Source organism: Abrus precatorius, unplaced genomic scaffold (genome assembly GCF_003935025.1).
Source record: "Abrus precatorius isolate BTA unplaced genomic scaffold, Abrus_2018 Scaffold11, whole genome shotgun sequence".
NCBI classification, from domain to species: domain Eukaryota; kingdom Viridiplantae; phylum Streptophyta; class Magnoliopsida; order Fabales; family Fabaceae; genus Abrus; species Abrus precatorius.
This window is the reverse complement of record NW_020874303.1, coordinates 27,201,677-27,213,769: the sequence shown is the minus strand read 5'-3', so window position 1 is coordinate 27,213,769 and position 12,093 is coordinate 27,201,677. Positions and strand designations below refer to the sequence as shown.

At 34.0% G+C, this 12,093-nt stretch overlaps 2 protein-coding genes across 2 annotated transcripts; both read left to right on the top strand.

The window, feature by feature from the left end:
* Positions 1-1,462: 1,462 nt before the first annotated feature.
* LOC113855413 lies at positions 1,463-2,311 on the top strand. The gene has a single exon (XM_027487049.1). It carries the CDS (start codon positions 1,579-1,581, stop codon positions 2,038-2,040), a length of 462 nt encoding a protein of 153 aa, XP_027342850.1. The 5' UTR covers positions 1,463-1,578; the 3' UTR covers positions 2,041-2,311.
* A 2,851-nt stretch (positions 2,312-5,162) lies between these two features.
* Positions 5,163-11,166, top strand: LOC113854591 (vacuolar fusion protein MON1 homolog). Its single transcript, XM_027485684.1, has 14 exons — positions 5,163-5,569; positions 7,139-7,218; positions 7,346-7,417; positions 7,559-7,598; positions 7,860-7,961; positions 8,145-8,266; positions 8,480-8,612; positions 8,688-8,779; positions 9,042-9,123; positions 9,209-9,273; positions 9,458-9,754; positions 9,862-9,953; positions 10,428-10,492; positions 10,859-11,166. The coding sequence occupies exons 1-14, from the start codon at positions 5,240-5,242 to the stop codon at positions 10,952-10,954; spliced, it is 1,668 nt and encodes a 555-aa protein (XP_027341485.1). The 5' UTR covers positions 5,163-5,239; the 3' UTR covers positions 10,955-11,166.
* The last annotated feature ends 927 nt before the right edge of the window (positions 11,167-12,093 follow it).

Below are 12,093 nucleotides of genomic sequence, written 5' to 3'. Positions count from 1 at the left end.
TATTTTTCATGTTATATATATTGTTTTTGGACAGTTAAGTGAGACATTCTCAATGCACTCGCCTGCAATTAAAAGTAAAGTAATGGATATGCCTTTAGAATAACGTTTAAAGGTAAATTTAGACAGCTATTTTAATTCATTGCGACGACTTGGGGAGCTAAAGTGGATGAGATGCGTTAAATTATAATTAATACGTGTATCATTTGGCATATGGCATATTTATTGATTTTTTTAATATGTTTAAAGATATATAATAAAAAATTAATAAATAGTTTTTTTTTAATTCAAGATTGCAGTATAAAAAAACTGCAAGTTGATATATTATACACAAGAATCCTCAAAATTAGGTCACAGATTAGAGCTGGCTTTAATTAAAGTCAAGTGTTAACTGTGTTTTTTATATGTTAGTTGATGATGACAACGAACTCAATTTGCAATATAGCTAGCTGCTAATCAAATGGCAAACAATACAGGGCGCGATAATCTTGCATGAATTGTATAAACCATTGTCATGCAAGATTAAGATTAATCATTAATCTTGCATGAAGTACAAAAATAAAAAACAAAAGATGCTTCGATCCTGTGTTTTAAATACTTCCACTGTGTTGATTGAGATCTCTGTTTGAACGGAACATAATATTATAGTGAATATTACAAATGTGCTCAAAATGTCTTTTTCTTTATAATAATAAAAAAAAAGCGTGATATACATTTGATGGATTTTTATGTTTTAAAGAAATATATATATTTGAAAGTTGAAATCACAACCACCACCACCATTAATCCTTGTATTTCCCCTGCAGAGTGCCACCCCGAAGCTCCGTAACCGTAATTAATGGCTGCGATCTAAGCCGAAAGGAAGCGCCTTTTATTAGAAAAAATTACAGAGTACTAATGTTAACTATTACTTTAATTTATATTTAATTATACTCATGAGTACCGTTTAATTATTTCATGCATTCTCAAACTATATGATTGAAACAGAAATAGAAAAATGAAAAAGAGAGTGGAAAGAAACGACAAAAGAAAAAAGAAGGGTAGGTGGCTCCATGAATCAAATTGACAATTGGCGAATGATTTTGAAGTTAGAAACGATAAACAGGGAAGATTATGGACTGTCGCATTTGAGAAGACAATTGATGTCCAGTTAGGACTCAGCTGGCAGGAAGAAACGCAAGGACTCTGTCTGTGCACTCCATCCAAGTGAGAGAGAGGGTCCTTCACGTGCCATCACACCCTCAGCACGTGCCATCTTTTATTGAACCCAATCCCAAAAATACTTTTCCAAACTCACCCATCCACTCCCTCCCACATTTCCAAGTAAATGCCGGGGCCTATTGGTAAATTCATCAGTACCTTATCCAAAATGCTTACGCAAGCAAAATCCATTTATTTTTATATTTTCAAAAAGCAACCCAACCTTTATAAAAGCACATCAAAGTACCCAAACCAAAACAGAGTATGAGAGTAATAAGAGGAAGCGAAAGAACTAAAGTTGACGAAAGTGACGAAGAGGAAGAACGAATCCACAAGTGACAGACTCTGAGTTATCGAATCAAAATCGAACTCGCGATTAGCATGGCGACAAACATTGGTAGACCAAACTACCGCTTTCTCCCAATCATCGACAGAGATTCACTCTCCGATTCCGCCTTCGAATTCGACGAATCTGACCTCTACAACTCTGCACGCGCTAACTCTCCCGAATTTCGCAAATCCGTTCGCGCCTCTCGATTCCATAATAACTCTTCTTCCTCCCGTGGCCGCGTCGGTGCTCCGGCGTCGCTGCCGGTCAACGTGCCGGACTGGTCAAAGATATTGGGCGACGAGTACAGACAGAGCCGGAGGAGGAACTACGACGACGACGAAGCAGCGAGCGATGAAGAAGATGGAGTTGGGAGAGTGCCTCCGCACGAGTTTCTCGCCAAGACGAGAATTGCTTCCTTCTCCGTGCATGAAGGAGTTGGGAGGACTCTCAAAGGACGCGATCTCAGTAGAGTTCGAAACGCGATTTGGGCCAAAACCGGCTTCCAAGACTAGACACGCACCCTAGGACCGTAGTTTAATTGTTACTAATTTACTATTACGAAATGAGATTTATTGGCAGATCTTTTATAGATTTTCCATTTTGCGGACTATTATTTTTGTTTTCGGATCATCACCTATGTAACAATTAGATCGGAATATGAGATTTTAATTCGCATAGAGAGAGGTTTCTTCTTAATAATTTATCATCGTTCCTTATCCAACTACATGTTTTTTTTATAACAAAATTCAGATACAATACCATGAGTACTATTAATATTGTTTTTTCATTGGAACTGAGGTTTCATCTGTTAACATATATAATAAAAGTCACATTAAAAACAAAATGATAGGCTAAATTTAATTAAAGAATATTACTTATGATATTTTCCTCTCTTTTTTTTTTCAAATTCTGTGGTGATCAAAATCAGAATGGTGAAATGGTAACGGTGGGCCCGTTGTAGTAGTAGCGGACTTGCAGCTGTTAAATGATTGGGGGGGTTTGGGACCAAAAGCAAAGCTTGTGGCTATCTACCACAATTGATAAAGACCCCGTAACTAATCAAAACACTGAAAACAGCATTTTAGGTTGAAATTTGCTCATTAATTTTGTGATGGAGCAAAATATAAATGTATAATTAAAAAGTAGGACCCGTTCCTTCCTCTGGCACTCGATTTATATTGAATTTTGGGAAGTGGGGCCAAACAGGTCGCTAGATGCTTTCTAATTTAATATTTGTCAAACCTGACCAAACGTTGAATAACTGCTTTTTTTATGATCGTCGATTAACTATTGAAATGGATTTTTGTATAAAATCTAACGTTTATATTGTTTGTGTAAGACTCGCTAGAATAACTGCAGTGTGGAAAAATTGAAGTCTTCAAGAGCATGTCGCATTAATCAAACTTCAATTTCAAATGGGGCCAGATGTCCAATTTAAATGACAATTTATCTGTATTTTTCGTGTCCTTTCTTTTTCAATCGATATTAAAGTTATTTGCAATAATTTATTGATTGAGGATTAGGTGGGGTTGCGCGTGGAGAGGATGGTCCGGTGGAATGGTTAATGTTGACAGATAATAGAGACAATGTTAAAAATCTCTGTAATTCTATGTGAAGTTTTCCAAGTTTTTTAAACACAACACTTAAATTTTTGTGTCCAATAAATAATAAATAGAAGTTTCCCAAGTTTTTTAAACAGTTAATGATAGGGCTGATTAAACGGATTACTACTCATGACAGGTAGCGAGCTTCAGCAAATTTAGCTGAAAAATCTAATATAAATTTGACTAAACCTATATAAACTTAATCAGATAAGAAAAAAAGTCTGAATTTAATTCAAGTCAGCTTGACCATTTTACTAATAATTTATTTTGTATTTTTTAATTACAATAGCAATATTTTTTTTTTGTCAACGACATGCAATTTTTCAAGTGTATTCAAACTTGACCAGATATGTATTAAGTGTTTCACATTTTTGTCTTTTTTTGTGTGTGTGTTTTCAAACAAGAATAGTAACAGATTCCTTTCTATTTTTCCAATAAAAAAGTATATTAAATTAGTTATAACTACGGATTAAAAATAATTAGCAACATAATATAGTATCGAGTTTAAATTTTTAATTATTAATTTTCCTAATGATACTAAAAAGCCTAAATCTTCCCTCAGATGTATTTCTAATGTGATAAAGATCGGTTAATAACGAATATTTTATGCAAATAGTGCAATGAAAATTTTTAATTGTAAAATTGATCCCTTGGCATAATTAATGTGTAACTTTTGTTTTCTAATATTGTTTTCTCAATTTTAATGTATTTTTTTAATTGCTGAAACCAAAATATTTTTCCAAGTTTATGTATTTAAAATTATTAAAAAAACCTCATTTCTCATTAAGTGATTAGGGATCTAAGACACACTAGATAAGAAAACATTTGAATAGATTGTAATTTTAAAAAAATAAGATCGATGGGATTTTTAAAAAATATAAAAAGCGAAGTTAAAGTTCATAAATGTTTTTTAAATTTGAATAAGATATCGTGTTTTGATCAATGAACGTTGAAGAAAAATATATAAAACAATTAATTTGATTAATCTCATAAAATTTTACGAAATATATAAATTTTGAAACATTTTAAAAGATAACAGAGTCTAACAGAAATATTTGATAACAACAATAAATAAAAGTAAGATTTTGAATTAAAGTGAAAGTTTATTGAAGATTTTAAATCATACACAAATTATAATGAAAAGATAAAAAGATAATCAAGTTCAATCTTGTTAAGTACCCTATCTATGCCCTTTTAAAAGTCCTCTAAGCAACGTCCATTCTAATTCGTCAAAAAAACAACGGATAGGAAGATCTACACAGACTTCAAAATCAAACTAAATCAACGTAAACCGTACAAATCAAACTTAAAAACAAATAAATCATTTTTCTGATCAGATTGTATCATATTTTAGACTTAATTTAAAACAAACTTATATTACGTGTCATGCTTATTTGTGGTATAATTTGTATGTTTTATATGAAAAATGAATTTTAGTAAAAAAATATAAGATTTGTACGTTGCAATGTTAGATTATGTAATGTGACGATGTCATTTAATAATATTTTTCTCCTTCTTGTGAAACAGTATATGTGTTAATGTAATATTTTAAACAATATTAATAAAAGAAAATAAAAATAAAAGAATAATAAGCCAAATCATCCAATAGAATGCAAACTTATTTAAATAGATTGAATTGTATTTAATATTTATCGAAATTATTTAAATTGAAGTTATATATATATATATATATATATATATATATATATATATATATAGGAAAGAATGTAAGTTTTAAAAACTCTTCCAATCTCTTATTTAACTTAAATTTAATTACTAATGAAATAATAAATTATAAATCATTAAATTTAAGTTAAATAAAAAATTTAAATTATATATATATAATCAAACGACATTTTATTTATCTTTTTGTTTTGATCAACGAGGACATTTCACTTCGAATCAATCCAAAAGGAAACCGCGAGCACCTTTCTTATACGAGTGACGCATTGCAGGCTTGGGCCAAGGTGAACGTGTTAGCCCGGCCCATAGATCCCAGTTCGTGGCGGGTTGCACACTGGACGCATCTACTCTGTTTCAGACTCCGCCAAAGCAACAAGCACCAGCAACTCTTTCTCTCCGTCTCTCTCTACACGATTGAATTGCAATGAGTGAGATGAGTTCATCAGACATGCACTGTCACTCCGATCACGATCCTAACCCTCCCATCCAACTCAACTTGCCTCCCCTCTCGCCGAGCCTCTTCGATGCCGAACCTTCCCAGCACCAACAACCCAATGGATCCGCAACCCGACCCTCCTCCGATCCTTCCAGCCCTAGCAGCAGCGGTTACGCCGGCGAAAGAGGAAGCAGCACCGCCACAAGTGTCTCCCAGACTGAAGAGGTCCTTCACCACGAAATTGAAGAGATGACCATCCATGATTCCCAACCTGATTCTCACGCCTCGTGGCTTCCGGGAAAACGACATGTCGACGAGGTATATATGTTTATTGCACGATTCCTTTCATTTTCTCACTAATTAAACTCTGTTCCGTTCAATCGCTGTTGTGAAATGAACATCTCGCCAGTGATTTAATGATTACGGTGTCAGGTTGAATTATGGCCATTGCAATTCATCTCGTGCTAATGTAAATGCGTGTTATTAATATGTAATCTCATCTGTGGTATAGGATTTTTCGGGTTTCATTTTCATTCTTCATTTGCGGTTTATTTTGAGCATTTGAAAACCTAAATTTGGATTTGTTCATGCAGCTACTGCTTATTTCGTACTCCTTCTTGCCTTGGTTTCACTCACTGTGACGAAGTAGTGTTTAATGAATGATTTTAAAATTCTATCGCTGATTTAGAAGAGAAGAGCAATAAATTCAAAACAGTTTGTTCCTTATATTTCATTGACGGAGATTAAACGCTGCAATATGCAGTTTATTCCACAAACATCTCCGTTACTAAATTTAAAATAATTCAACTTTCTGTGCCGAGGATTTGCAATTACATTTGTGGTCGCTGTTGCAGCTAATGCGACTGTAGATATTGCAATCATTGTGACATGTACTGGAGCCATCTTAGTACCAACTTATTTTATGTTTTCATATATGATAACCTTTATTTTTTATGATGTACGAACACCCCTCTTGCTTGATTTGAGGTGTTAGAGTGTTGAACATTGTACGACACCTTTCATATTAGTTCAGGCACGGTAGTCACTCCTCGTTAGATATTCAATTATAAATTTATTTATTTTTTAATCGTTTCGGACACCTAAGCCAACACTTTTATATGGCTTGAACACTTGACTCATATAGATAAACACTTCAAGAACACCACTATATATAGTGGCGTCTTTACATTTTTTACATTAGTTGTGATGGAGTCTATGTTTCTTAGGCCATTGTCATCCTAAAATTCTTCTAACATTTCATAATTTTCATCAAATCTACTAAATAAAGAGTGAAAGAATGAAGAATAAAATGCGTGAGGACTCTAATGTCTATTGCTGTATGATGTGACACTTTGCCTCATTATGTTGCGGTGTCACATTGTAGAATTTTTGGTGACTTATAAAAACAGATGAAAATTGCAGTGTGACACAGTTGTGGACGACACTGCCGCATTTGCAATTTTGCAGCTGCATCATGTGACGTGGTCCACAATTTGAAATGCTATGCGATAATGTAGAATTACAAATGTGCAATTGTGGCCTGGGAGGGTGCATACGAGTATTTTATCTCTTACTTGGGGTTCTTGTTGCAAGGTTCAATTAAATGCTTGAGTAGAAATAAAAATAATAAGAAATTGATAGGAAATTGGGAAACAAGGGCTGTGTCTTAGATTTAATGGTGAATAAATTTGTTTGGTTTCAAGCATTAAATTTTGAATTCCAATAAACTATTATAGATATTGAGTTACTTGGCAATTCTAGTTAATGCTTTAGCTTTGCTGATATAAACATCCATTTTTTAAATTCAAGCCTTATGAGGGCATTACTCTGAAGATACTTGTAAAGGCTATATTATCATATTCTGTTCGATTAATGAATAAAGTGCAGGATGATGCTTCCATTTCATGGAGGAAAAGGAAGAAGCATTATTTTGTTCTGAGTCATTCTGGCAAACCCATATATTCTAGGTTAGTGTTTGTCAACTCCTCACATAAGCTTCCCTCAATTCCTTTTCATATCTCTTGCTAGGATTGCTACCTTAAACTTCATGCCCCATTCCTCTATTTCTTGTTTCACACCTTTTGCTCATTCCAGGTACGGAGATGAGCACAAACTTGCGGGTTTTTCAGCAACTTTGCAAGCAATCATTTCCTTTGTGGAGAATGGGTATTGTAACTGTCTTTGTTCTGGACCTGGTTAATTATAGCCTGATAGTTTCAAATTAAAGCAGTCTTCCTAGTTACATTTGATCCCCTATCTGGTTATAATTTGAGATTACTTTCTATTATTTGTTTGTTATGTTTTCAGGGGTGACCGTGTCAAGTGGGTGAGGGCTGGAAAGCATCAGGTCTGATTATACACTTTTCATTTGAGCTTTACTTCCTTATAAGCCTTCACTTCAAACAGTAATTAATATTATGTTATCGAAAATGATATTTTTATCCTTATTTAGCTTTAAAGTGTAAGTTAGATATTCTGGATATATGGTTTGATTATTAGCTTCTCATCTTATGTTATCAGGGTTTAGGAGAAAGAATTTTATCTGTTAAGCATTGTTGGAGCAATACAATGATTTAGTGACACTAAATAATTTGAAGTTATGGTGCAGGTAGTTTTTCTTGTTAAAGGACCAATTTACTTAGTCTGCATCAGCTGCACCGAAGAGCCTTATGAGTCACTAAGGGGGCAGTTGGAGCTTATTTATGGCCAGGTATAATTGAGGTGGATGTCTGCTCTACCCAATGAAAAAATGCCCTCTTTTTCTTGCTTGCTTTTCCTGCTGCTTTAGCTTCTCTGTTTCTCAACTTACTGTTCTCTCTCTTTTAGTAATTCAAATGAACTAGTCATGTTCCAGCAGTTGTATGATACATCCTTGTTATTGATACATATGCAGATGATTGTCATTCTAACAAAGTCAGTAAACAGATGTTTTGAGAAGAATCCAAAGTTTGATATGACACCTTTGCTTGGTGGAACAGACAATGTCTTCTCTTCACTAATCCACTCTTTTAGTTGGTTTGTTCTTTGCTCTGAGCACATTTTGTTTTAAAGTAGAAATAATAAAATCCTTTCTCAAAAGATAGGGGTGTTTTTGGTATTTTCTGTAATCTTCCATGTATTTCTTTGTGGGTTGAGGAGTGACACTAGTATGCTTGTTTAATATTCCTGATTTTCCAATATCTTGTTAGATTTTGATATTGAACATCGTTATTTGTCTGATTATATCAGGAATCCAGCAACATTTCTTCATGCCTATACTTGTCTACCTCTTGCATATGCAACAAGGCAAGCTGCTGGTGCTATCTTGCAAGACATTGCTGATTCTGGTGTTCTGTTTGCAATTCTGATGTGCAGACACAAGGTTTATCACTGTACTTAATTTGTCTAGTTATATGCTGACATAAAATGATAGAATAACTCAAAAGGTTGAAGGCAGGTAATCAGTCTGGTCGGTGCTCAGAAAGCCTCTCTTCATCCAGATGATATGCTGCTGCTGGCCAACTTTGTTATGTCATCAGAATCCTTTAGGCAAGTAGAAGTGGCGTTATTTTATCTTTCAGCTAGCATCTCAGAGATGGTTTGGTGATGTAGTTTACTATTCATTCAGTCTAGTTTATCTTTGATTGTTAGTTTTCTATTCATTCATTCTGTTTGACCCTGTTGTTATTGATTCACAAGCAGCAAATCAGCTTAGATCCTGTGCATTAGCAAATAATTTGAACTTCAGATTTATTGGATTTATCACGACATTTTGCATTTTCTTACACTTTCATGGGCTGTAATTTTGCAGGACATCAGAAGCATTTTCTCCTGTTTGCTTGCCAAGATACAACCCTTTAGCATTTTTGTATGCTTATATCCACTTTTTTGATGTGAGTCAGACTTGATTGCACTGACAGTTTGCCATATGCTGTACACATCTTGTAAATGACAGAGCGTTATGTATATCTGTGGCAGGATGACACATACTTGATATTGCTGACCACGAGTTCTGAGGCATTTTACCATCTTAAGGACTGCAGGTAAATGATGGTTTAATAATCTGACCACTGTTATTGTTGGGTTCATGATGTTTTATTTTTTAAAAAAAGGAAGAAAATAAGATTAGAAAAGAAAGTAATGGTTCATAGAAAAGAGATCTTTGCCCTCTATGTAGCAATATCTTTCCTGCTTGCATGGTTCAGAAATTTGCTTGCCAATTCATAGGATTCGTATCGAAACAGTCCTTTTGAAGTCAAATGTCCTCAGTGAAGTTCAGAGATCCTTGCTAGATGGTGGGATGCATATTGAGGATCTACCACCCTTACCTCGTTCTGGATCATCTCCTCATTTGGCCCAGCAGCACAGGCTTCCTTCAGATTCTCCTGAAAGATTAAGGGAACCTAGTAGTGGCATTGGTGGTGCTGCTGGGTTATGGCATTTTGTATACCGCAGCATTTATCTGGATCAATATGTATCTTCAGAGTTCTCATCACCTATTAACACTCCTAAGCAGCAGAAAAGGTAGTGATTTTGTGGACATGTGTTTGCTTTTTTAAGTTGCTGTATCCTTTTCTTTTTCTTTGCATTTTTGTTCTTGTCAGAAGCACAACCTGCCTTTGTTGTTGCAGACTGTATAGAGCTTACCAGAAACTTTTTTCATCCATGCATGATAAAGGAATTGGACCACACAAAACTCAGTTTAGAAGGGACGAAAACTATGGTAACGAATATTTTGATTCATACTTCCTAGTTATAAAAATGCATCATGAGATGGATATATGATATTTTGAGCCTGCAGTTATGACCTGATGCAATTCTTTATTTTCAATTCTAAACTGCATTTTGCTTCTTATGGGGAAGAAGGGGAGTTGGTGAGGAATCCTTTTTTTTTTTATGGTGGTATTTGTTCTCAGTTTTAATCCCCCAGATGTTTCAGAAGATTGATTCTACGGAAGACCCCTTGTTTTCTGTGAGATGTATTTAGAGATTTATACCGATTATAGTCAAACCAATCTATGCATGTTTTGTTGTGGTGTGAACAGTCAACATGCTAGTGAAAACTCAACCTGTTGAATGTTCTGCTTCTCCGTATAATTTATCTTGTTTGTATAGTGGCATTGGGATGTGATTGCCATTATATTTGATTGCTTCATTGAACAGCGATCAGGCTAGTAAGATATTTTTTATGTGGCAGTTCTGCTCTGTTGGGTAACACAGGATTTTGAGCTTTATGCTGCATTTGATCCCCTTGCAGACAAGGTATTGTTTTTGCTTTCCTAGAATATTTGTCAAATTTTGATTATTTTATCTTTTATACAAAAAATGTGAATCTTCTATAATTACTTTATTTTCTATCAGTAGCCAACTGTATTCATAGTTGACACACAACAAAGATCTGATATAAAAGTATTAAGTTTGAAATCTAGCACTGGATATTTTCATATTAGAACAATGGTGTTTATTAGCATTCTTTTCGTCATTAAGATTGCAACAATTAGTAAGAAAATCGGCTTTGGTCCATTTGTTTGGGAAAAGATTTGAAAAAGAAGGGAGTACAAATTGCATTTATTTTTGTGCCACTATGGTTGGATAAATTCTTACCTTTTTGTACAATGAGGTATGCAGGCCTTGGCAATAAAGACTTGCAACCGGGTGTGTCAATGGGTAAAAGATGTGGAAAATGAAATATTTTTGCTAGGAGCTAGCCCTTTTTCATGGTGATTTCCTATCAAATACTGTAAACATGCACGAGAAAGTTTATTTAAAATTTCTATAGAATTTATTCTTTCCTTATTTTCTCATCATGTATTTTTATTAAGAAAATATTTGATAGAAAATTATATATTATTAGTTAGTTAGTCAACTGTTATGCCCAAAACATTTCATTCTATGTCGTCAGCTGTGAGTGAATGCATGAGATGCTGATATAATTCCTGCGCCTATATTAATTAGTATGATAACATATATTTGAAGATGCCAAGAGAATGGTTGCCTAATGTTAAACGCAGTTTGGCTATCACTTACGATACCGGTACGATCGGTGATTCCGGTGGATTATTTTCAAGGAATGATGTCCCATCTAAGCTTAACATGATTAAAATTTTGATCTGATTCCGTAGAGAGACGCGTTTAGAGGGACAGTTGTGTGTAGTTGATTGATTTGTTTTAGTTTTTGCTTGTAAATTTATCCAGTGAAGATTTGAGAAAGGTGGTCGTGTGCATTGAATATGATGAGATTGTTTATGCTCAGCATCACAGTTGCTGAGGTCTGCGTTAGGTTTGGTGCCACCGCTGCTTCGGGCCGAAATTGTGCTGCAGTCCATGAGGTGCGACTGGAAGCTTTTTTTGGTCAACTAAGACAGTGATAGAGTAAGACGATATTTTTTGTGATTGGTTGGGATGTTGATTGTGCAAGTTCGGTAATCAACGCATTTCATCCAATGATTAATACATGGTTTTAAAACAAATATTAACATCAGGCTTGTGGTTAATTTTAAGCAATTAAGTTTTTTTTTTAATTAAAAATCGTTATGACATAAAAATATAATAATTTTTTTAAAAGAAAAAAATCGATTTAAATGCTTCAAACTATCTTTAAGCATTGTTAAGAAAAGTGAATCAAATTAGTCACTCGATTGGTTGAACAGAGAATTGGTCAATCGTCTCATCCGTTCAATTTTAAAAATTGGCTGATCTAAGAGTTTGTGAGAATTGTTCACAAAATGGTTAGAAGCAATTAACTTTAAATTTCTTTAAAAAAATTTAATCCAAATGTTTTATCTAAAAAAATGTATTAACAATTTATGAAGATTTATTAACAGTTTTTTTATTGTTTGTCTTTTATTGTTATTTTTGTACAA

Coding starts and splice junctions, on each gene's coding strand:
- LOC113855413 (XM_027487049.1), top strand. CDS start 1,579: ATGGCGACAAACATTGGTAGACCAAACTACCGCTTTCTCCCAATCATC.
- LOC113854591 (XM_027485684.1), top strand. CDS start 5,240: ATGAGTGAGATGAGTTCATCAGACATGCACTGTCACTCCGATCACGAT. Junction 8,613..8,687: donor TTCTGATGTGCAGACACAAG/GTTTATCACTGT, acceptor GGTTGAAGGCAG/GTAATCAGTCTGGTCGGTGC. Junction 9,954..10,427: donor TAGAAGGGACGAAAACTATG/GTAACGAATATT, acceptor TTTATGTGGCAG/TTCTGCTCTGTTGGGTAACA.